Genomic DNA, 24653 nt, shown 5'->3' on the forward strand with positions numbered 1-24653 from the left:
TATTTTTAAATGGTGTAAAATGTGTAACGAAGTATCATTCTCAATTTGTAATTAAAAACTTAAAAAGGAGTGCTCAACATTGGTTGTTAATTTTCACCGCTGTCTTACTTTCCTAAAGTTCTTTCTTGTTTTAGACAACCAGACAATGAAAGGGGTGGAGTTTTTCCTTGCTCTGTACAGAAGTTCAAAGAATGAGCTTTTGTTTCCTTCTTTCTAACTAACAATGTGGTCCAGGATTTGCAAGTCACTTATTTTCTAAGTCACAGTCTCCTAGTATTCAGGCTGCCTGGGAAAGAAAAAGAGGCCAGGTGAGGGATGGAAAAGAAAGGAAGAGTCCAGAAGCTGAGCATTACCAGGAGAGCGGAGAAGGATGATGGAATTGAGGGTGTGAGAAACCAGAGGAAAGGATGGTCATTGTGTATTGAGAATGAGTTACAGGATTGGAAATTTCAGAGGTGGGACACAAACACATATATTGTGGTTTAATAGAAGAAATATTACATATATATCATGATTCAATAAGAGAAATGTTACATGGTTGACTGCCAAATAAATGACAGTGTAGACAATTTTATAAAACTTTGGAGGAGAAGGGCATCATTTGGTCACATACATGTACGCGACCATGAATCAATGAAGAGATTCCTCTAAAACCTCCTTTTAGCAATCTTTGTTAGAAGGTATAATTGTATGGGGCTGGCCTCTCTTGGCCTTCCTCTTTGGGTTATTGAAGAACTTAAGGGACTTCACTGCGAAAGAATTTTAGCTATTAAATAAAAGGAAAGGATATAAAAAGTATATGATAGAAAATAATTTGAAGCTAAAATTGTTTGAGAAAATTCAATCTCTGCACAAAAATTCATTTCATCCTTTAATTTCAACTTGCCTTTAAAATGTATTCACATAAAATCTGCTTTCCAAGCCAGGAATATAACTCAAGAAATGTACCACTAAATGGGGACACATATGTGTTTCAATTCTGAGGACAACTGTGCCTTCCTAACTTTCTCCCTAGATTTCTTGGTTCTCTGCATTGAAGTGTGTGGAAGTCATTTCTCCCTCTGCTGAATCTTCTAGTTTCTTCTAACAATGTTATACACCTTCCCCACGCCATTGCTCTTCTAGGCTGTATAAATCCACACAACACCAAGAGAACTTTAGCTATCACTAGTTAAATGGATCAACACATTTACCCCACCACATTACTTAGACCCTTTGGGGATTTTCCAGTCTATTTTAATCTATTTAAACCTGACACTGGCAGATTTCCATTTCCTTTGTTCCTTGTGTAGACTTGGTTTATGCCCGTTGGTCTCTAAGAGGGACAGAGAGGGGGCAGCTGTCGAAAAATGAGGAGATTGGCAGTTTTAACCACGTAATTTGGTCTAATAGCTTTGATATGCTAAACTTACTAGCTCCTCCAAGTGTACCTTTCTGATTTTGCATCACAACACCACACTGAATCCCTAAGGAAACCAGGATAGTTTTTTAAATTAAAAAAGAAAGGAAAGAAAAGAGAGAAATGCAAACCAGTGAAATCGTTCATGTAAATCATCTCCACAGATTCATTCAGCCAACTGCGGGCCTTCACAGATCCTCGTACGCTAGCGACCTTTAAGAAAAGCAGAAGCCGAGAATACCGATCGCGTTCTCCAGCGCGAAAACAGGTGATGTCATAACGCACAGTCTGTGTGGTTTCAGCCAGGGCCGGGTGGGGAGCTGGGGTTCCAGTGTGCACGGAACTCGGCTCCAGTGGGCAGAGCAAGAAATCTCCGGGGCCCGGAGGACGCCGGGGAGCTCCCGACACCAACCAGACTCTCGCTCGGCACCTGCCTTTGTTCTCACGGAGGAACAGGTTTCGGGGTGTCTCGCGTCGGAACCCGCCTTCAACCAGCATGAGCGCTGCTAGCCCCTCCGGAGACCGTACTCTCCCGCTTGCCTGTCCGCCCCACACCCTGCCAGCCTGAGCTTGCCCAAGTTACATCTGCTTTCTTTCCCCAGAGCGTGAACATCAAAATGCCGAATTCATTTGTAGCTTTGCAAGAGGCAGGTCTAGCCCAACAGCTTTAAATGACAATTTGTTCTCTGAAGCTTCGTTCCCAGTCATGGCTCCGTGCTCTGCGTTTATCTAACCAGCTGCCCCAGAAGGACTTTGGGGTGGAAGACAAACCTGTGTCTTTGGCCTTATCGAGCTGAACAAATAAAAGAATTTTCGTTGCTGAGAGACTACGACGAGAAGGGGCTTTAGATGGAGGAGGAAACCGCTAACCCACAGGTTTTGAGTCTTTTGTTTCCCTCTAACCGACTAATGGTGTAAATGTAGTTAAACATCTATCCCCCACCCGCTGCCGAAGCTTTAGGTAACTGGTCTTTTGCAAAACAAGGATAAGCGATGCATAAAGTTCTTTGAGATCCTTGGCTGCCAACTGCTTACAGGACTGCAGTCTTCTTTCCAGCTAAGATTCTGGCTAAGAGAAAGCCTAACCACTGCCCTGGTGGATCGGAATGAACCTTTCAGCTCCCCCCCCCCCCCCCCCCATTCCCACCGTCTTTCTCAAGAAATCAGGAAACATTTAGTCGAGTCTTAGACCCTCTAGCGAGCTCTAGCTCCCAGCTATTTATCTCATTCCCTTCCCATTTTTGCACGGACCTAGCTCAGGGGCTGTGGCTGGCCTTAGAGGAGGGGCCGGGTTTCACGGGGTTATTTGCATATGACACACCCCTTTCCTCCTATTGGCGGAGCAGCACAAACTCGGTTCCCTCCCACCCGGTTACCGAACTAAACCGCCGTCTCCCTGCAGTTCGGAACCTCGGAGACAAACTTAACTTGCCCGGAGATTCGAGGCGTCCTCGGCGTCTGTGATTGGCCGGCGCCGCGCCTCAGCCGGCTTCAGCCGCTCATTGGCTGCGGGCTGGCGCCGGGAGGCGTGGCCAGGGCGGCCCGATTGGCGGGAGGGGGCGGTGCCAGGGCGCGGAGGTGGTGAAGGCGCTGAGGCGGCGGGGGCGGGGCCGCGCGGAGGCGCTGAGGCGCTGCGGCTGCGGCGGCGGCGGCGGCGGCGGCGGCTGCTGGTCCTGGCCGGGCGGGGGCGGGGGTCTGCGGGATGGGGGCGGGCGGGACGACGCGCCGCTGAGGAGCCGCCGCCGCCGTCTCCGCCGTCGCTCCGGCAGCCGCCGCGGGGGTCGCTGCGGGCAGCCGCCCGCTCTCCGGCCGTCGCCCCCCCGTCCCGTCCTCCCGCCCCGAGGAGGCTGAGGCTACAAGCGCGGCCTGCGGGGCGTGTGAGGGGGACAGTCTGGGCCCCGCAGCGGCGCGGGCGGCCGCAGTGACAGCCCGGCCCCGGCCCGCCGCCCGCCCGCGGTGCCCGCGCGCCCGCAGCCGCGATGAACCGCGGCGGCAGCAGCCCGTCGGCCGCCGCCAGCTACCTGCTCTGTACCAACTGCCGGAAAGTGCTGCGGAAGGTACGGGCTCGGCCTGGGGCCGGCCCCGAGGGGCGCTTCCTGCTCGCGGCGGCCGAGGGACCCCGGGGCCCATCCGCCGGACCCCTAGAAGGGGGCCTGAGCCGCGAGCGAGGCGCTAGCCTGCTGGGCTTTTGATTCCTGCCGGGGCAGCGCCGGCCCCCCGGGGCTGGGGGCTTGGGGGACGGGGGTCTGGGGGTGCTTGCAGCCCGTCTCTCCGTTCACCTAGCTACCTTGCCCCACCCCCCATTCCCGCTCCTCGGGCGGAGGGGTGACGGACCTGTTCGGTCCTCCTCCCGGTGTTCTGGGTGCAAGTCGGTGTGAAATCAGAACTGGTCTGGTCCAGAGGAACCTGGTTCCCTCTCGGCTGCGCCTAACTCCTGCGGGTGTTGTTTTTGTTTATTTCGCTTTTGCTTCTGCACGCTCTACCCGAATACTCTTCTTTTTTTTAACCTTCTTTTTGATTGTCGTCTTGTGGCTCCGGGTCGATCCCGAAGGAAACTGGTAAAGCAGCTTGAACTTTATGCCCATGGGAAACGCTGTTCGACGTTACAGTTCCTCAAGCTGGGGCTGGGGGAGGTGGAGACGAGGGTGGACGTGAGTTGTCCCTTTTTAGCGCTTACCCACCCCACCCCCATCCCCCGCACCCGGTGTTGCTCCAGAAAAATCTGACGCGCAATCAGTTTATTGCTTCCCAGAGTGACTGATAGAAAGTTTACTCCAGTTTTGTTTAGCTCACTTGGCTTAATCGCTCCGTTAAGGGTTGGGGCGGGGGTGGGGGGGTGCGGTATGAAAAGATGTTGCTTTAGACCGAGAAAAGCTTTTAATCAGACTTTAACAGCCGTCACTGGGTTATATTATAATTAGCTTATTCTTCTCGAGACTATTTTAACATTTCATTAAGTGGAAACAGTAGTTGAGGTGCTTCTGTTTGTCCAGTACAAATGAATTAAAATTGCTGAGCTGTGCAAATGCGTCGGGACTGAAAGGCTAAGATGAATACGGCACCGTTTTTAGTCAATTTCTTTAACTACAGTTCAATTGAGATTGTTCTTTCTATATTAAAAAAAAGAAAGAAAGAAACATGTAAGTAAGTAAGCTCAAATATTTGCGCTCTTTGTCCAAAAACTGTTTTTCTTCCTCTGTGGGTCAGGCCAAGTGCCAATCAAAGTTGTTTTTCAAGCCTCTTTTCCCTGCAGTAGAGCCGCTGCTTCCCCCCCCCACCCCAGTTTTATTTGAGAGCATGAAGAAAGCAAAGGGATCGCATATTTAAAGTTAATCAAACAGTTAAATATGCCTTAAATTGTGTTTATCGGGTATGTTTTTCTTGAAACAGATTTTTATTAAATGTGCATGTTGAGTATGTGCAGTTATTTTTTTCCATAAACTCCGGGATCAAATTACAGTTGATACTTGCTCAGCTCATTGTAGGGCAGCTTGTGAGAAATGTAAAGGCTCAGAAGTGCAGAGCAGCTTAGTTGAATGTTAACTCTTTCATTTCTGGGTCAGATGTCATCTGAACTTAGCTTTTTAAAAAATGATGATGATTTTCCAGCTTTAAAAGTGATGTTATGTCTTTAATATGAAAAAAGAAGTGTTTTTTGAGACACATTTGATTAAACTCAAGCCTGGTTTAAAAAAAACAGCTTTTTCTTTTTTAACTGAATAAGGGGGGGAAAGACTTGTATTAACTTGGATTTTTTTTTTTTTTAAATGATTCTGGCAATTTGGTAGACTAATAAAATGTTTGAAGGTAGTATTGAAGTTTCAAAATCTGTTTTTCTTTTGAGAGAACCAAGGCTATGATCCATGACATTTTGCTAGCTTTCAAGACTTCTTTTTATCTTTCTCTTGTGAACATCGTTCAGTTGTGTCTGATTCTTTGCGACCCAGTGAACTGTACAGTCCATGGAATTCTCTAGACCAGAATACTGGAGTGGATAGCCTTTTCCCTTCTCCAGGGGATCTTCCCAACCCAGGGATCGAACCAGGGTCTCTGCATTGCAGACGGATTCTTTAGCTTTTAAGAAATTATATCTTTTTACTTAGAAGGAAAACATCCTCCTATTATTAAAAGAGAGAATATATGGAAAATGAATATTCACCATTTTTATATCTTACAATTGCTGTGCACATCTATGCCAATTTCCAGTTTTTAGTAACTCCAAGGTATTTAATATTGATTCATGCAGTAGCATGAAATGACTTTAGATGGGAATGGGATTGTTTGAGCCAGTTATGACATGACTTGGCAACATTTGTAGCTTTTTAAGAGTGCCTTAAGTGCTCTTAAAAGATATCAAGTGTTTAGCATTTTAAATTCTTTATCATTCTAAAAATAGCATGTAAGACTTTTCTAATAAAGAAATGGGTTTTCTTTTTTTTTTATAGAAAGTATATAACTAAGCAAAATTCATCTGTAACTCTCAAAATGGGATTCTCTGGATTTATCTTGTGTTTTCCGCTTAATATTAAGTGTTCAGTAATAACCATGTGAGTCACAGCATTTTGAATTTTAGTTCAGTGTAGTTCATGATGGAAGAATGAAACTCATGCACACCCAGAGTGAATTACTCTTTGCTGTAAAATCCTCACTAATGATGGGGAAAGAGTCACCTTTATTTATGTGGAATGAGGCCTTTTTGTTTAAGTGGCTTCATTTGTTGCAATGTATTGAACTTGAGGGGGAACTTAGAAAGGAACTGGATTCTCCATTAAAGTAAATGATTTGGTTCAACCCAATATCTGAAAATTGAATTGTGTGTTGTATGAGAATCACTTTTATTCTTAGAAGTACCTTTATAATTTTGATTCAATGTCTTCCAAAAAAAGAGAGACTTCTTCAAGTATTGAATATACCTAATTTGGTAACCCTAGGTCAGTGGGAAGAATGGAGAGGTAAACCAGATAGGGAAAGAAATGAAGAAACAAAACTCTCTTCAAATCTCTAACTCCTACTTATTCTGACTTGCTCTGTTATCAATGAAGTAATTCAATAAAGTTTTTAATAAAAAAGGAAATGCTTCTATTTACTTTGGAAAAGTTGATGAGTTCGGAAGTGTTATAGGTTTTGCTTGAAGAAATTCCACTGACAACTAGATACATTTCAAAGTGGAGTGCCAGTCTACATTAAGAAAGGTAGGTAACTGTCAACCCACACATCCTCCAGTAAATAAAAGGGGGCATATGACAATGTATTTTGAGTGTTGAGCAGTTAGTGCTACTGAAGTGAATAAAACTCTGCACATTATGTTAGAGGGTTTAGCATTTTAAAATGCTTAATATGTTTAGGTAGTTCCAGTGATTTTTGTTGTTGTTGGATATTGTACTTTTTCCACTTTGCTTATATGTCTGTTTATTTTTGACAATTTTTTGATAGTTTTATGAGTGAAGAGACTGGGAAAATAATATGAGAAATATTAGTTTAGACCATATGAACCTTATTTTTATAGTCAAAATTGTCAGTTAATGGCAGTTTTATATGGTCCAGCCAAAAGAGTGGTATTGCTTTGACTGTGAAATAGTAATCATATTTTGTTTTGATTAATCAGGTTTCTTATATACATTTTTTGGATTGTCAAAGTAGGTTTTAGTTTTATCTCAAAATGAGCCAAGCGGAGCGCAAGCAAGTGAATTTATGACAGCAAGTCATTATGCAGTGGTTTTCAGACTGCTTTTTATGGAGCCCTATGATGCTTCAGTATTCAAAAATGTTTGAATTGGATTAAATTTTAAGTACAAAATTACAACTACCCCAAAATCTTTCATTACAAGACTGTTCTTGTGCAGGCCTTGAAAAATTTGTTCTGCTCCCTTTGTACGTGTATTTGAACACTTTTGCTAATAAGACATTGATGAGAAAGACTCATTGATTATGAAGGCACGGGCCTTTAGAAAAACCTTCCTCTACATATCTGCTCATGATCAATTTTCATTTGTGTGAACACAAACTTATTATCAGCATTTGTTAGTTTATAATTAAACACTTATGAAAGCCCTTTAGTGTATTTATGTGTCTCACAGTTCAGGTTCAATATAAGATTTCATTTATAAAAGGGATGGTACTGCTTCCACAAACTCGCCACCACCAGATAAATAGTTGTTTAGTCATTAAGTTGTGTCCTGCTCTTTGCAACACTTTGTAGCCCCCCGGCTCCTATGTCTATGGGATTTCCCAGGCAAGAATACTGGAGTGTGTTGATTGCCATTTTCTTCTCCAGGGGATCTTCCTGACCCAGGGATCGAACCCAGGTCTTCTGCTTAGCAGGTAGACTCTTTACTATTGAGCCATCAGGGAAGCCCCCACCAAATAAATAAATTGCTAAAATGTAACTGCAAATATAGTAACACTGGAAGCCACAAGATATGCTCATCCTTAGGTCTCTGATAGGTCTGTGAGTATTGGGCAACTTAGTTAACTTCTTGGAGTCTAGTTTTCTCTGGAAAATGTAGATCATTTCTACTTGCCTGGCTGGTTGCTGCATAGCTGGAGAGTGGTAATGTGTGTTAAAGTACTTCATAAACCATAAAGTACAACTACAAATATAAGAAGGACAAGCCTATGTGTTTTCCCTATTCCTAGAGTAGGACCTTTGTATGTTGTGGCAATATATATCAATACATACTGAATAGTTTGGTTTGGTTAGCCTTCACTTTTCTGTCTTAACTAATTATTTCCTGCAAATGAGAGGTAATGACATTATGCTTTTAATTAGGGTGATCAACTCTTAATTTTTATTTGCATACTTATATTTGTATTCTACCCCTCCCTTAAGTAATAATCTAATGTATTTCTGGCGTTTCAAATAAAAAAATTGCCTTTTGGACACTTCACCAGATGAGGGAAGTTGGTATTTGATTTGAAAAGACTTAAGAGTTAAGGAAGACTGTGCTTACTAGAATTTGGGGCAAATCTAGGGTAAAGCAAAGAATATTTAACTTTTAATTTAGGAGAAGAGCTAGGGAAATAAAATGCTTTAACCTTTTCTCCCCATCTCTTCATCCTCTTTTTCGCCTTTGAACGGACTGGATTATAATTTATGTTTGTGTAGACTTTGGCTTCCTAGTAGCTCAGTTGGTAAAGATTCCGCCTGCAGTGCAGGAGACCTGGGTTTGATCCCTGGGTTGGAAAGATCCCCTGGAGAAGGGAAAGGCTACCCAGTCCAGTATTCTGCCCTGGATAATTCCATGGACTGTATAGTCCACAGGGTCGCAAAGAGTCGGACATGACTGAGAGACTTTGACTTTTCACAATTTTTACAGTGTTTTCACATTATCAGTTCGGTCTCACAAACTGAGAAAATTTGAGAGGAATGAACTCTGTCATGCAACTAGTATGAAGTCCATTTAATTTTTAATACTGGCTCTGTGATAAACTAAAACTACATTCGAATTGTCCCCTGCTGTATTGATGCTATCAGAGAACATCTATCCCCGCTCTGCCAGCTTCAGCATCTGTGGAATGCTTATAGGTCCTAAAACTCTCCAGGTAATATTAGCCAGAGATTTGACTTTTAGCCACTCTTTGACGCATGACTGCAGACCAACTGGAGGGGAAGGAGAAGAGTTAGTTGGCTATCTTTATTATCTCTTTAACTGCTGTTTGGTTAATTCTTGAATGATATAAAGCAGCAAATCTCAAATACAATCTTCAGATCCTGAGAGTGTCCAAAACCATTTCAGAGGGTCTGGGAAGTCAAAACTATTTTTATGATCGTGTGTGTGTGTGTGTGTGTGTGTGTGTGTGTGTGTGTGTGCGTGCGCACGCACATGTGTACACTCAGTTGATCAGTCATGTCCAACTCTTTGTGGCCCCATGGACTGTAGCCCATCAGACTCCTCTGTCCATGGGATTTTCCGGGCAAGAAAACTGGAGCAGGTTGCCATTTCTTACACTAGTGGATCTTCCCAACCCAGGGATTGAACATGTCTGTTGCATCTTCTGCATTGGCAGGTGGATTATTTACCACTAGCACCACCTGGGAGGCCCTTTTATGATCATACAGGACTTTATAGCTTTTTTCACTGTGCAAAAGTAATGGACGTAAAACTGTACTGGTCCCTTAGAATAAGTAAAGGTAGTGGCACCAAACAGTAATGACTGTTAAATTTTGTTAAATCCTGATCCTTGTTTGTGTTTCTACTGCACAGCAGTCTGATTGTCTCTAGGGAAAGAATTTGTGTAGTTGTTTCAGCTGCAGGCTAAACTAGCCACTTATAAAATGAACCTCATTTTTACTTAACACCTGTCAGGCTGACTTTAGTTTTTCAAAATTCATGCATGGGTAAAAGATCCATTCAAAGTACAAGATAGACAAATGAATTTTAATATAATATAGAAAATTAAGTTTACTGATTGGGGCTAAGATTCCACATTGCAGCTAACCTTTCAGAAGTTCTGCTTGTCAAGTTTTGGTGTAGTATCAAAGCAGAACATTCACAATTACCTTTTGCATCATTCAACTAATATATCTGTGGGAGACAAGATTTTCCTTACATACCTTCCATCAAAACCTATCACAACAGATTGAATGTAGAAGAGAGATGAAATCTAGCTGTCTTATGTTAAATAGACATTGAAGAGATTTGCAGAAATGTTTTTTAAGGTGTTTTTAAAAGTGTGGAGGAGTTCCAAGACCAAAACATTTGAGAACTGCTGAGTCAGTTCCCAGCAGCAGCGTATGATGCATATGCATGTAATTCTCTGGAGTGACTATGGGAGAAATAAAAGGCTAATACCACTGGCAGGAAGCACAGATGAACCCAACCAAGCCATCTCTGATCTATGTGGGAATCACTTCCAGATGCTGCCTAGCACCTGTCAGCGACACAGTGGAAGCTTCTCTAGTACCAGAGTACAGATGGTCCTTGACTGAGGATGGTTCGATACAGTTTTTGTGGTGCAAAGGTGATTGGAAAAAAAACTGATGCTGGGAAAGGTTGAAGGCAGAAGGAGAAGGGGGTGGCAGAGGATGAGAAGGTTAGATAGCATCACTGACTCAATGGACATGAATCTGAGCAAACTCCTTGAGACAGTGGAGGACAGAGGAGTCTGGAGTGCTGCAGTCCATGGAGTCACAAAGAGTTGGACAGGACTTAGCGACTGAACAGCAACAAAATACGATAGACTTTCAGTAGAAACTGTATCTTTGAATTTTGAGCTTGGATCTTTTCTTGAGATAGCCATGTGTTTTATGATGCGCTGAGTGGAGTTCCAGGTCTGCCATGTGATCATAAATTAACCAACTCACTCACTGTGCAGCCTTTTCAGACCCATGCAGCCATTCTGTTTTTCACCTGCAGTACAGAGTCTGATAAATTACATGAGATATTTAACACCTTATTATAAAACAGGTTTTGTGTTAGCTGATTTTGCCCAACTGTAGACTCAGATGATTGTTCTAAGCACACTGAAGGTAGGCCAGGTATATTAAATGCATTCTTGACTTAGGATATTTTTCAACTTGCAATGAGTTTATTGGGATGTATCCCAATAAGTAGAGTAAAAGCTTAGACTAGCTAGAGATGATCTTTCTCTAAGTTTTGTGAGCATCCTTTTACCTGGTAGAAACCAAAGATGGACAAAAACAAAGCCCTTTGGCTCTAAAGGAACGCTCTCCTTAGTACTCACTATGCAACGAGCAAAGAATGGTCAGATCCAAAGATTATGTCCATTGTGCTCTAATGGGTCGGTTTTTGGCTAGAGAGGAAATTAAGGCCCTAAGTAGCAAGGTTAGCCTATTTTTCTTGAAAGCCAAGAAGTGTGGGAGAAGCAATACAGAAGGGAAAAGAATCAGAAGAAAGAGGTGTATCATTGTAGACAACTGATAACTAGATTGCTTCAATAAAGAAAAAGAAAACCAGTATTGTAAACAGGAGATAGGACAGCTCTAAATGCGAAAGTCCCTAAATATTGCAGCCTGCTAAGGTCTAGTGCATTTTCTATATAGGGTGTGGGTGTGTGGTTGGGGGGTTGGTTTACACTGTACACAAAGCTAGGGCAGCTGTAATTCAGCGTGGTCTTGAAGGCATGGGCATAAAGATCTACCTGATTAGATCTGGTGAGACCTACAAATGATTTCCAGTAGCTGACCTGTCCCTTTTAGACATCACTGTAGTGGGAGTAGGGATAGGAGGAGGAGGTGGAGTTCATAATACATAATATATACATTGCCAAACCAAGACATTTAGTCCTGTGTTGCATAACAGTTACCTTAAATCTATCAGTAGCTGCATTTAAACTATTTGAAAATATCTATCCTGTCTCATCTAAGGGCTTCCCAGGTGGCACAGTGGTAAAGAATCTGCCTGCCAATGCAGGAGATGTGAATTCAATCCCTGGGTTGGGAAGATGCCCTGGAGTAGGAAATGGCAACCAACTCCAGTCTTCTTGCCTGGAGAATTCCATGGACAGAGGAGCCTGGCAGGCTACAGTCCATAGGTTACAAAGAATTGAACACAGCTGAGCAACTGGGCACACACACACACACCCACACACACCCACACACACACACACACCCACACACACCCCATCTAAAGCTACAGTTAACATGAATTTCTCTTTGTGGCTCAAAAGTTTTCTTCAAAACTCTTGTGACATCTCCAAAAGTCTTTCATCTTCAAACTCTTTTTCTTCTGTGGTCTGGACTGCCATGCTACTCTAGTACACTGCATTTGTTGTGTTTTGCATGTGTATGTATATATCTTTCTCTACTGGGTTGCATCTTATTTGTGATCTAGTTATTGGAAAGCTTGTTTTTAGCAAATATTGGCAGTACATTTATATTGGATACAGTATAATCCGAGAAAATGACAATTATTTTTCTCATTTTCCAGGATATATCTATTCTTTATAGCCATACTTTGCCCTCTTTATCAATAAGGTTTATCTGAACACTTTGAGAATTTTAATAACAAAAGTTAAAATTTTCTATTTGTTGCTCAAAAGTTTTCTTCAAAATTCTTGTGACATTTCCACTTTGAGAAGTCGTGACCATGGTCATCTTTTTGACCATGAGACTGTTTCTATTAAATATCATATCCCTTTTTGGAGGGAGTCAGAATGTTAATTCACTAAGAGGGTCAGGACACATCCCTTAGGGACTGGTCCTTCTCAGAAATATGAAATGGCCATTGCTTTGATGTGGACACATCCCGCACCTCCTGGAGTCAGCTAGAGCTCTCTCAGAAAAGGCTATTTTAGAGGTGTGATCTTAAAACCTCCAGATTCACAGCAAGTCTCCTCCTGGGGTTTATTTCACTGGATAATTCTGGCTAAGCCTTTCCCTCTCCTGCCACCCTCCTCACCAGGAGTCTTTTACTTTGGGATATTCCAGAGTCGGCTGTGATCCCTTCAGCCTTGGCAGATGTGAACCAGAGACTTGTTGGCCTGGACTACCCTTCAGCTAGCCTTTGCTTTTTAGATCCTACCAGAAGTCATTTGTGGTCCATGGACCAGGATATTGACTGCCACTTAAGGAGCACATGAATATTATAGGTTATTTGACAGTGGATTGAAACATCTTGAATTTTGCTGCTCAAAGTTAATAAGGAATGACAGGCATGTTGCCTATGTTTCACAAAGAATGTATTGAACATATCCTGTGTATAACAAGTATAGCCATAGAACTAGCCGACTAGGGCCATGTTATTTCTTGTACCAGGGATTTCTTAAAGTGTAGCTTTGAACTACTTGTACTAGAGGTATATGTTCTCATTTCTTGATTTATATTTTATTTTTGCATCTTCCTATGTTGCAAAGATGGACCTTGGCACTTAAATGAAATATCTGTTTCTTTATATGCAGAATTTAAAAGGTCAAATTTACCTCACAGGGAACTAAAACCGGGTTTTGTGGAAGATTATGATAATTACTGAGACTGTAACTCTTAGTTTTGAAATGCATTTTATAATATCAATAACAATAATAGCGTCTATTGAATATCACGTATGTGCAGTGGACTGTGCTAAGTATTTAAGCCCTACATGTGTATTATAGTTAATGGTCACAACTAACCCATGAAGAATTATCACTCATACTTTATGGATGAAGAAACCAGAACTCGGAGAACCTTGGTTACTTGCTAAAGGTCACAGTACCAATAAGTGGCAGGCTCAGGATTTGAAACCAGTCTGACTCCAAAGCCTGGCTTTTATACACCTATAAACCCTGCATTCCCTTATCCTCCACATGTTTTCTTTATGTACAAGACTCAGAAAATGTAAAAATTAATAAAACTTAATAGGACTTGGTTACTAAGAGATTACTAGGAGTGATTTCAAGTTCGGATATTGTCTACTACTTTAATTTTACATGAAAAATGTAAATTTTTCTCTCTATAAGGTTAAATTGAAGTCAAACAATTTTGACCTATCTAGTTTGCTATTTTATCTATGTAAATCTGTTGTTAATCATGTGACCACTTTCCTAATCCCAGGATATGTTTTTCCTAATTTCCTAGCAAACTTTGACCCACTCCTTTTGCCAACCAGCCATTCATTAGTTCACTGATACTGATTCATTCAATACTGCTATGATGTCTGTGACAAAAGATACTGTTTAGAAACATTTTGAGCTTAAGTATTGTATCTCTTAAAGAGGACCTCTAAGAAACAGTCTCACTTTTTGGTAAACTTTTTGCAGTAAAAAAAGAGTTAATTTACAGAGATAAGAAGTAGCATGAATGTTTATGCCTGCTATTCATTTTGGCTTTCTGTGTTAAGGAAAAAATAATGATTAAAAAAAAGCAAAGAAACCCTGGGACTTTATCCTTCCCCTACCAGTATCCCTACAATACTGTGTCTCCAGAAGAATTTTTTAATCTTACAAAGGGCTTATGTTAGGGAGAGGATATGTGGGAAGATGTGGTTTTGCTATTTCTTAGTTGAAACTCTTGAGAATTTTCCATAGAAACACAGTAAGATATCTAATTTAGTTCCAGAGGACTATTAATATAACTAGTGTATTCAATAGGTGTTTACTGTTTAGGCCAGAAACCTAACAACTAGAGGTAACATCATTTCCAGGGGAAAAAATACATTGTAAAATCCAAGTAACTGCTTCACGGGAGCTATCTTTCCTAATTTGTATGCTTAACCCCAAGAAGGTTAATGATTTAGTATGTTGACTCTGAGGCTATGTTTGGCTATTGGTTGTTGTGTCTCATAAGAAAGCTGTGTTAATGCAGTTTTGTCCAACACTCAAGTAAGAGTTGATGGAAGGGATAAAAATTGGGTGATAATCAGGGTGTTGAGATAACCAAGGGCCACCATCAAGCTTTCCCATCTTTGCTCACTTTGCTCACTCAGTCAGACTGGACCAGAATGGTTCATTACAAGCTGGGTGGCATATGCTGGCATATGGTATGGCGTATCACTACCTACTGATGTCTTTAAAGTAATATAAATGAGGCAAATAATTTAACTTCCAAGAAAGTTTCCTTTTTATTTGCAATTAGGAATTTAATATGTGTATCTTTATTCTTTTGGTGTAAACAAATAAAACAAATTACACCAGCAAATTTAATCCACTCAGAAAGAATTAAAACAAAAAATCATGTAAGCTACAGGTATCTTAGCACTAAACTCCAAGTAATGTTCAAATTCTTTTATCAAAGCTTTTTTGTTTAATATATTACTTGAAATTAATGAATTCTCAGCTGAAGTGTGGAATCCTATTTATAGGATTGTGTTATAGTTTTTTTTGAAAATATGACAATATAGTTAATAATCTTGTGAGATATTAGTTATTGTATATTGTATAGCTATTAAAATGACTACAAGGTCCTGGTTCTAATTTTCTTTATATGAAGTACATTGATGATTGATTATTAACTCAAAGTTAGCATGAACTTATAAATATTCTTTTGACTATGCAAGAGAACTGTTTAGTATTCAGTGCCCTTAAAATGAGGGAAAATATTTATTTTGGCAAATAAGAAGGTAGAAACAATTGTCTTTTTTTGGTAAAAATGTATGGATTGCCATTTTACACTTGTTCTAGGTCTCACTGATATTACTCTTTAATGGCCTCCATATTCTTAAGCAGGCAAGATATGTAAAAGTTGTAAACATTTAGAAACCATTCACACCATGTGAATATCTTTCATGTATTTATTCATTCAGAAGACATTAAGTGCCCTTGCCTGTTAGACACAGAAAAAGCACAAAGTGAGGGCATGAAGGTTCTTGCCTCAGCAGTGTGATCAGTCGCGTCACACCTCTGGATCTCACAAAGACATCCTCAAGATTATGCCCCTTACTTGGCAGATAGTATAGATCAGGGTTTGGCAACTTTTTCCACAAAGAGGTGGGTAGTAAGCATTGGAGGCTTCCTAGTCTACAGTAAGGCCTACATAGCTTTCTTTGTGACAGCTACTCAGATCTGCCTCTGTCCAGTGAAACCAGCCATAGACGTGACTTTATTCCAATACAGCTTTATTTAGGGGTCTTGAAATTTTAATTTTATATAATTTTGGCATCGTAAACATTCTTTTGATTTTTTTCCAATTATTTACAAATATAAACCCCATGCTTAGCACCCAAGCAGTAGGGAGAAAAAAGGGGCTTCTCTGATAGACTTCCCTGGCTCAGATGGTAAAGCATCTGCCTACAATGCGGGGAACCTGGGTTTGATCTCTGGGCCGGGAAGATCCCCTGGAGAAGGAAATGGCAACCCACTCCATTATTCTTGCCTGGAAAATCCCATGGATGGAGGAGCCTGGTATGCGTAGGCTACAGTCCATGGGGTCACAAAGAGTTGGACACGACTGATCGACTTCACTTTCTTTCTGATAGCTCAGTTGGTCAAGAATCCACCTACAATGCAGGAGACCCCAGTTTGATTCCTGGGCCGGAAGTTCCACTGGAGAAGGGATAGGCTACCCACTCCAGTGTTCTTGGGCTTCCCTTTTGGCTCAGCTGGTAAAGAATCCACCTACAATGCAGGACACCTGGGTTCAATCTGTGGGTTGGGAAGATCCCCTGGAGAAGGGAAAGGCTACCCACTCCAGTATTCTGGCCTGGAGAATTCCATGGACTGTACAATCCATGGGGTCACAAAGAGTCAGACATGACTGAGTGACTTTCACTTCACATGTAGTAGCAAAACAGGTGGCAGACCAGATTTAGGCAGCAGTTAGGAGTTTGCTGACCTCTTGGTATAAAATCAGTACAAGGAATTTTTGCATCACCTCAGTTAGGTGACCTTTCTGAATTGTGCTTTGCTTATTATTAAAATATCAATAGTAATAGGACCTATTAAAATTTTTTTCTATGTAATTCTATCTACTTTCACTGGTGTACAAAATTAATCAGAAGCCAACTATGTAATAAGCACTACCATTTGTAAAAACGTGTAACTAGGATGACCTGCCTATTTACACCTGGAAAGATAGCATGTAATTTGGATGGATCCACATCTGTAGATATTGAATATACTTGAAAGCATATTTGTCAGGTCGGTTGGCATCTGTCAGCAGTGCTGTTTACCTCTTTTGAAGTTGTCATGCCTTGTTTGAATTCAGTGCAAGTGCCATTATATATTACAGAGGCTTACATCTTAATTGAAGGTACATTTCAAGAGTTTTCCAAAATCTGAGTTGTTTGGATTGATATGTCTTAATGTGCAACTAATTAAGAATCTCTTTTTGTGCTGGTCAGAAAACCCGTGTTAGGATCTCAGAGCTCTGTTACTCTTACCATCTTTGAGGTCTCACATGAAAAGCGTACATGGTAATTCCATAGACGTTCCTTATGACTACAAACTGGCAGTACAACTAGCACTGTAGTTTTTATAGTAAATAATTTTAAAGTGTTGAGCTTATTGTCTTATTCTGTTAAAGTCCTAATTCCCTACTTACCTTCCACAAACATGCACATAGCAACACTCGAGCAATGTGTCATATAAGTGAAATAAACACATGCTCCCCAGCTGACAAGGGTGGTATCTGAATGCAGTGATACCTGAATATTGGTGTTGGAGGGAGTGTGAGGGGAGGATGGTTCCATCAAAACAGAACCCTTCTATGGTGAGTGGAGGTGATGACTGTCAATAATTTAAGCAAGGGAAATCATTAGCTATTCAGAATATTTATAATGGAGATGAACTTTTAAAAAAATTTCAATCGGGTGGAGAGGGAAGAGGGAGGTGGGAGGGGGGATCGGGATGGGGAATACGTGTAAATCTATGGCTGATTCATATCAATGAAAAAAAAAATTTCACACTGAGCATTTAATCAGTGAATATAATATGACACCATTTGTCCAAGTCACGCATTTTAAACGCATCGGTATCTGATGTTTTCAGTGGTTGAGAGCTATTGATACCCACAGCATTGACACAGCCAGTGTCGTGGGCAAGATTCAAACCCTGTTTAGTCAATCAGAGTTTTCATTGAAATGATGATTGATAACTATGCATTTTAAAATGTGTCCTTCAAACTAGATCTGGTAGAGAGTTCTCTTGACCAACCCTTGTTATGATTGCTTGGTTATGATTATATGCAGGAGAATTAAATTACATAGCCCATGTATTGATATGAGATGATCATTCTTGTTTATCTTATAAAGGAATCCTGAATCTTATGCACTTGATTTAAAAAAAACAAATTTCCATAATGTCTAAGCAGCCATTAATGGAAAATATTTTACTCTTAATTGATGTTAAACTTCTAGTGGTAAGTACATGACATCTATGTGTTTTTCTGCTTCTTCCTTTATTAATGGTCTGTATTGAAGATTCTGCAGGGAATGCATTTGCCACAATGGCGAATGGAAAGAATTGAAAATGAATGAATACCTGGATGATAGCTTCCTTTAACTTCAGATATTTATAGAAGCCATTTCTTACTGACTAAGAAACTGAGGATCCTACTGTCAGTGTGCTACAGGGTGTTGCCAGTAAAATTTGAATCTCATGTGGCAGTGTGCATTTAGTAATTTTAGCTTTTAACAAACCACTGTGTTACCTTTCCTGAAAGGTACTCTGATGTCATAAAAATGAAGTAATTTGCCCTCTAGAACTCCTGACTTGTCCATCACTTTTTTGTTCAGTGACAGGTATGCTTTTCATGACCATAAAAAAAGGAGAGGAGTACATTGTTACCATAAAAAGGTCTTTTCTTTTTATTCTATCTTTATAGTTATTTTAATGCATTTTAGTGTTTATGGGTAATTAACTGTCTGACAGAGCTGTAGAGCACGTGAAAATTAAAATATAAAGTGCTGTCCTAAGCATTATTAGAGATGGGTGAAGCATGCGGTACACTGAAGGATAACCAAAGCAACAACAAAGCCAAACCTGGATTATCTCCTAACTGCTGCTGCTGCTACTAACTCGCCGCAGTCGTGCCCGACTCTGTGTCTGACATAGACTCTGTCTGTGTCTGTCGTCTATGTCCGACCCCATAGACAGCAGCCCACCAGGCTCCCCCATCCCTGGGATTCTCAGGCAAGAGCACTGGAGTGGGCTGCCAACTAGATAAACCCAAATGCCGACAATAACATTGCCACAGAAGGAACAAGTCCATTTTCATATGAATTGTGCCTGCCTCAGTGTCTCTGTCTATATCCATGCTGTCTTTCATTACATTAAAATGAGACACACACAAAAATATTTATAATGTGTCAGTTGTGGATCAGTCAATCCAAGATCAAGGATTTCTTAAAATGGATATGTAAATCAGTGGAAAAGCTACACGGGACTCACAGAAACTCAATACACATACATTTTTCTGGAACCTATGTAATTGGCATAATTGGCTTGCAGCTATTTCTAAGAAAAGTTTACATTCAAGTACTAAGTTCCTCTGCATGATTTAATAGTAGATGCTTGTTTTTCAAGAATTCACAGGGAACACAAGCCGTTTATTGCTGGTCAGGGGTTTATTTTCCTGAATGTCACTGTAACCTCACAGCAGTTATCCAGCCACTACCTAGCAATTTTTAGGAATTAGCATAGTCTTGATTGAATGAATAGCCTCTCCAAATTGCTGTGATTAACTGTTTTTCCCCCAGGGACTGAAGATGTTGTTCTATTTAAAATGGTTCATTTGGGGAAAGATTGAAGTATTTTATTAATAAGGAATAACAGTTCTCTAGTCTGAGAAGTTTGTTTAAGCTCTATGACAATGGTTCTTAGAGGGTAATCTTGGAACCAGCAGTATCAACATCACCTGGGACTTTTGTTAGAAATGCAGATTCTTGGACCCCATCCCAGACCTGCTGAACTGGAAATTCTGGAGGAGGGACCCATCAATCTGGATTTGAATAAGCCCCTCAGGTGATCATGAAGCACTCTTGGACTGAAAATTGCTAGTCTAGGATTAATAACTAAATACTTCTGCAAATTAAAATTTTTACATCCATTTTATGTTCAGTATGTGTTATCAATTATTTGAGAAATATCGTAAAAGGAAGAAATTGTTTCCAATTAAATCGATACTAAATCTCTACTCTTTAGAGGTAATAATGACAAGTACCAGCTCTAGAATCAGGAAGATTTCTTTTGCCTTTTTAAAAAATAGATTTCAGACTTTTAGATACAATATGCTCTTAACCTTGAGAAAAATACATTATTATGTTGTTGCTAGATACTGAACTCTACGGGAAAAAAAGATGGATTTTGTAAACTTGTTTATGACTGAAATCAAGTGAAAATATCTCTTGGAATCCCTCCTCTACTTGAAAATAAGTGTTTTAGTGCTAACATTGGTAGACTTTTATGGGTTTTATCATCTTAGGTTACTTGTATTTCAAGGAAGATTGATGTTTTATTCTTATGGAAAATAAAATTATCTTGAATGTCTTTTCTTAAATAGAAGGAGAAATGACTATATTTGTCTCCAAGACAGATTTAGAATAGGCACATTTTTTTTAAATTGTTTTGAGTCTCTTAGACAAGACTAAATATGTATATGAATTATAACTATTCTTTTTTACTTGTAAACTGGTAGCTGACTCTTCAATTACAAATGGGAAGTCTGGAAGCCTGAAACAAAGCAAACTTAAGGAATTATACATGGGCCCTAGCTAGATGAGAAGAATAAAAAAGATTACTCTTTGAAAAGGAAAGATCATTTCAGTTAGTTGCAGTTCTCTCTAGGATAGTGAATATAAGTAATTTTATTTTGCTATTTGGTTGCATCTAATTTTGAGGTAATGGAGTTTTCCTCATACTTTCTCTGCTTTTAATACTAAAATTTAACCCATGTTGATCTTACTCAGGAAAAGTAATGGACTGTATTAAATTGTCCCCTCCCACCCCACTCCCAAATTTCTCTATGTTGCCTGCCCAAGAAGCATTTTTACTGACTTAATTCTCAACCATGGAGAGAGATGCTTTTTTATTGACCACTTTTTTATCCTCCTCTGTGAGGAAAGGACTAATATAGTACCTTAAATAGAACTGTCTCCATGGCAATGGCCAGTCAGCTTTTGACTCTGAGACTTATAAAAAAGGAAATTTTAAAAGGCATTTTCATGGTCTAAAATAGCAGTACAGCAAAAGTAAGGTATGAAAATATTTCCTGTCAGTTCTTGCATGACTGATTAAGCTAACATATCTTTTTTTCACATAGCACTTTTTGTCTGAATATTTCAAAATGCTATAGAACAATTCCTTCACTTAATTAATGAGTGATAATTATTATCTTCAGATTAATAGAAAATTTGAGGAGCTCAGATCCAAGATTAGAATTGGGACCCTGAGAAAAAAGACTTGCCTAGAACTGGCTATAATTTTATTCTCATAAAGAATAAATATACTGACTAAATTATGGGCCGTTCTTGATTATATTTAAACTGAATTATCTCTGGAACACTGGAAGCAATGACAAGAGATTAAAAACAAAAATTTAACAATTTATGTGATTTTTTTTTTTCTAACTAGTTCCTATAATTTGGGATTTATAGGTTACCTCTCTTGTTAAAGACACCCTTGGCAACTTGCCGCCCTTTTTACCTCTTGTGTCCATACCCACGGAAGAGGAAAAGCCCTATAGTTCTCACTGCTAGGCCACCTAGTCTTCAGGAAATGTCAGTTAGTGTGCTATGTATTAGAGGCTAAGGAAAAAGACCACATTATCCTTTGCAATCTTTTGTCCTTTACTATATTGATTTCCTCCTTGACTAAGCCTTATCTAACTATGGGATTAATTTCCAGTTGACTCATCTCTCAAAAGTTCAGTTCAGTCAGTCAGTCATGTCAGACTCTCTGTGACCCCATGGACTGCAGCTTGCCAGGCTTCCTGGTCCATTACCAACTCCCAGAACTTGCTCAAACTCATGTCCGTCAAGTTGCTGATGCCATCCAACCATCTCGTCCTCAGTTGTCCCTTTCTCCTCCTGCCTTCAATCTTTCTAAGCATCAGAGTATCTTCCACTGAGTTGGTTCTTCACATCAGGTGGCCAAACTATTCGAACTTCAGCATCAGTCCTTCCAATGAATATTCAGGATTGATTTTCTTTAGGATTGCCTGGTTTGATCTCCTTGCAGTCCAGGGGACTCTCAAGAGTCTCCTCAAACACCACAATTCAAAAGCATTAATTGTTTGGCACTCACTCTTCCTTATGGTCTAACTCTCACATTCATACATAACCACTGGAAAAACCATACCTTTGATTGTATGGATCTTTGTCTGTGAAGTAATGTCTCTGCTTTTTAATATGCTGTCTAGATTGGTCACAGGTTTTCTTCCAAGAAGCAAGCATCTTCTAATTTCAGTCACCATCTGCAGTGATTTTGGAGCCCAAGAAAATAAAATCTGTCATGTTTCCATTGTTTCCCCATCTATTTGCCATGAAGTGATGGGACTGGATGCCATGACCTTTGTTTTTTGAATGTTGAGTTTTAAGCCAGCTTTTTCACTCTCCTCTTTCATTTTAATCAAGAGGCTCTTTATTTCCTCTTCGCTTTCTGCCATAAGGGTGGTGTCATCTGCATATCTGAGCTTATTGACATTTTTCCCAGCAATCTTGATTCCAGCTTGTGCTTCATCCAGTCCAGCATTTCACATGATGTACTCTGCACATAAGTTAAACAAGCAGGGTGACAATATACAGCCTTGACGTACTCCTTTCCCGATTTGGAACCAGTCTGTTGTTCCATGTCCAGTTCTAACTGTTGCTTCTTGACCTGCTTTTAGGTCAATACAGATTTCTCAGGAGGCAGGTCAGGTGGTCTGGTATTCCCATCTCTTGAAGAATTTTCCACAGTTTGTTGTGATCCACACAGTCAAAGCTTTAGCATAATCAATGAAGCAGAAGTAGATGTTTTTTTGGAACTCTCTTGCTTTTTCAGTGATCCAACGGTTGTTGGCAATTGTTCTCTGATTCCTCTGCCTTTTCTAAATCCAGCTTGAACATCTGGAAGTTCTTGGTTCACATACTTCTAAAGCCTGTCTTGGAGAATTTTGAGCATTGCTTTGCTAGCATGTGAGATGAGTGCAGTTGTGCGGTGTTGGAACATTCTTAGGCATTGCCTTTCTTTGGGATTGAAATGAAAACTGACCTTTTCTAGTCCTGTGGCCACTGCTGTGTTTTCCAAATTTGCTGGCATATTGAGTGCAGCACTTTCACAGCGTCATCTTTTAGGATTTGAAATAGTTCAGCTGGAATTCCACCACCTCCACTAGCTTTGTTCATAGTGATGCATCCTAAGGCCCACTTGACTTTGCACTCCCGGATATCTGGCTTTAGATGAGTGATCACACCATTGTGGTTATCTGGGTCATAAGATCCTTTTTTACATATAGATTTCTTTTTTGTAAAATATCCTCAGTAAATACTTAATACTCTGATGTTATTATTAAGAAGGGAATTGATTAAAATCTGTGGCATAAGTACCGTGGAATACTGGACAACTTTTAGGATGTGTTGACATGAACTGATGTCCATAACAGGTTACTGAGTAGAAAAGACTTTTTAAAGGATATTAAGGTTTTTCTTTTTTCATTTTAATTTTTTTAAAATGTAAAAATATAATACAGAAGGATAGACTCCAAAATGAATAGTATTAATTTCTGGGTAGTGAGGTTACTGAAGCTTATTTTTACCATATCTTTCTCTTCATTACCTTTTGTTCCTTTTAACAATGTGTATTTTATAAAAATATTAAGAGCTCTTAGCATTTTGAAATGACAGACTAGAACAAATTAAGTGAAGTATAGTGCAAAGAGCAAGTCCAAGTGAGATGGAAAATTGAAGATGCTTAGAGGGGAAAACAGAGGTTCATGGATTTAATGGATATCCATAGAAGCTAACCAAACTGATCACATGGACCACAATCTTGTCGAACTCAATGAAACTGTGAGCCATGCCATGTAGGGCAACCCAAGATGGATGGGTCATGGTGGAGAGTTCTGACAAAATGTGGTCCACTGGAGAAGGGAATGGCAAACCACTTCAGTATTCTTGCCTTGAGAACTCCGTGAACAGTATGAAAAAGCAAAAAGATAGGACCCTGAAAGATGAACTCCCCAGATGGGTAGGTGCCCAATATGCTATGGGAGATCAGTGGAGAAATAACTCCAAAAAGAAAGAAGTGACGGAGCCAAAGCAAAAACAACACCCAGTTGTGGATGTGACTGGTGATGGAAGTAAAGTCCAATACTATAAAGAAAAATATTGCCTAGGAATCTGAAATGTTTGGTCCATGAATCAGGGCAGATTGGAAGTGATCAAGCAGGAAATGGCAAGAGTGAACATTGACATTTTAGGAATCAGTGAACTAAAATGGACTGGAATGGGTGAATTTAACTCAGATGACCATTATATCTACTACCATGGGCAGGAATCCCTTAGAAGAAATGATGGAGTAGCCACCATAGTAAACAAGAGTCCAAAATGCAGAACTTGCATGCAGTCTCAAAAATAACAGAATGATCTCTGTTCATTTCTAAGGCAAACCATTCAGTATCACGGTACTCCAAGTCTATGCCCCAACCAGTAATGTTGAAGAAGCTGAAACTGAACGATTCTATTGAATCGTATTTGAATTGTATTTGAATTGAATCTATTTGAATCTATTGAATTGTAATTGAAGACTTACAAGACCTTCTAGAACTAACACCCAAAAAAGATGTCCTTTTCATTATAGGGGACTGGAATGCAAAAGTAGGAAGTCAAAAGATACCTGGAGTAACGGGCAGATTTGGCCTTGGATTACGAAACTAAGCAGGTCGAAGGTTAACAGAGTTTGCCAA

General features: G+C 40.1%; 1 protein-coding gene across 1 annotated transcript in view; it reads left to right on the top strand.

Annotated features, from left to right (window-relative positions):
• The first annotated feature begins 3059 nt into the window (after window positions 1–3059).
• The window catches only part of SESN3 (sestrin 3), a 77759-nt gene continuing 56165 nt past the window's right edge, over window positions 3060–24653 (top strand). The window contains exon 1 of the mRNA XM_043897993.1: window positions 3060–3456. Within this exon, the coding sequence (XP_043753928.1) occupies window positions 3379–3456 (78 nt within the window). The 5' untranslated portion in view covers window positions 3060–3378. The remainder of the gene's footprint in view (window positions 3457–24653) is intronic.

This window comes from Cervus elaphus, chromosome 1 (assembly GCF_910594005.1).
Source record: "Cervus elaphus chromosome 1, mCerEla1.1, whole genome shotgun sequence".
Lineage (NCBI taxonomy): Eukaryota > Metazoa > Chordata > Mammalia > Artiodactyla > Cervidae > Cervus > Cervus elaphus.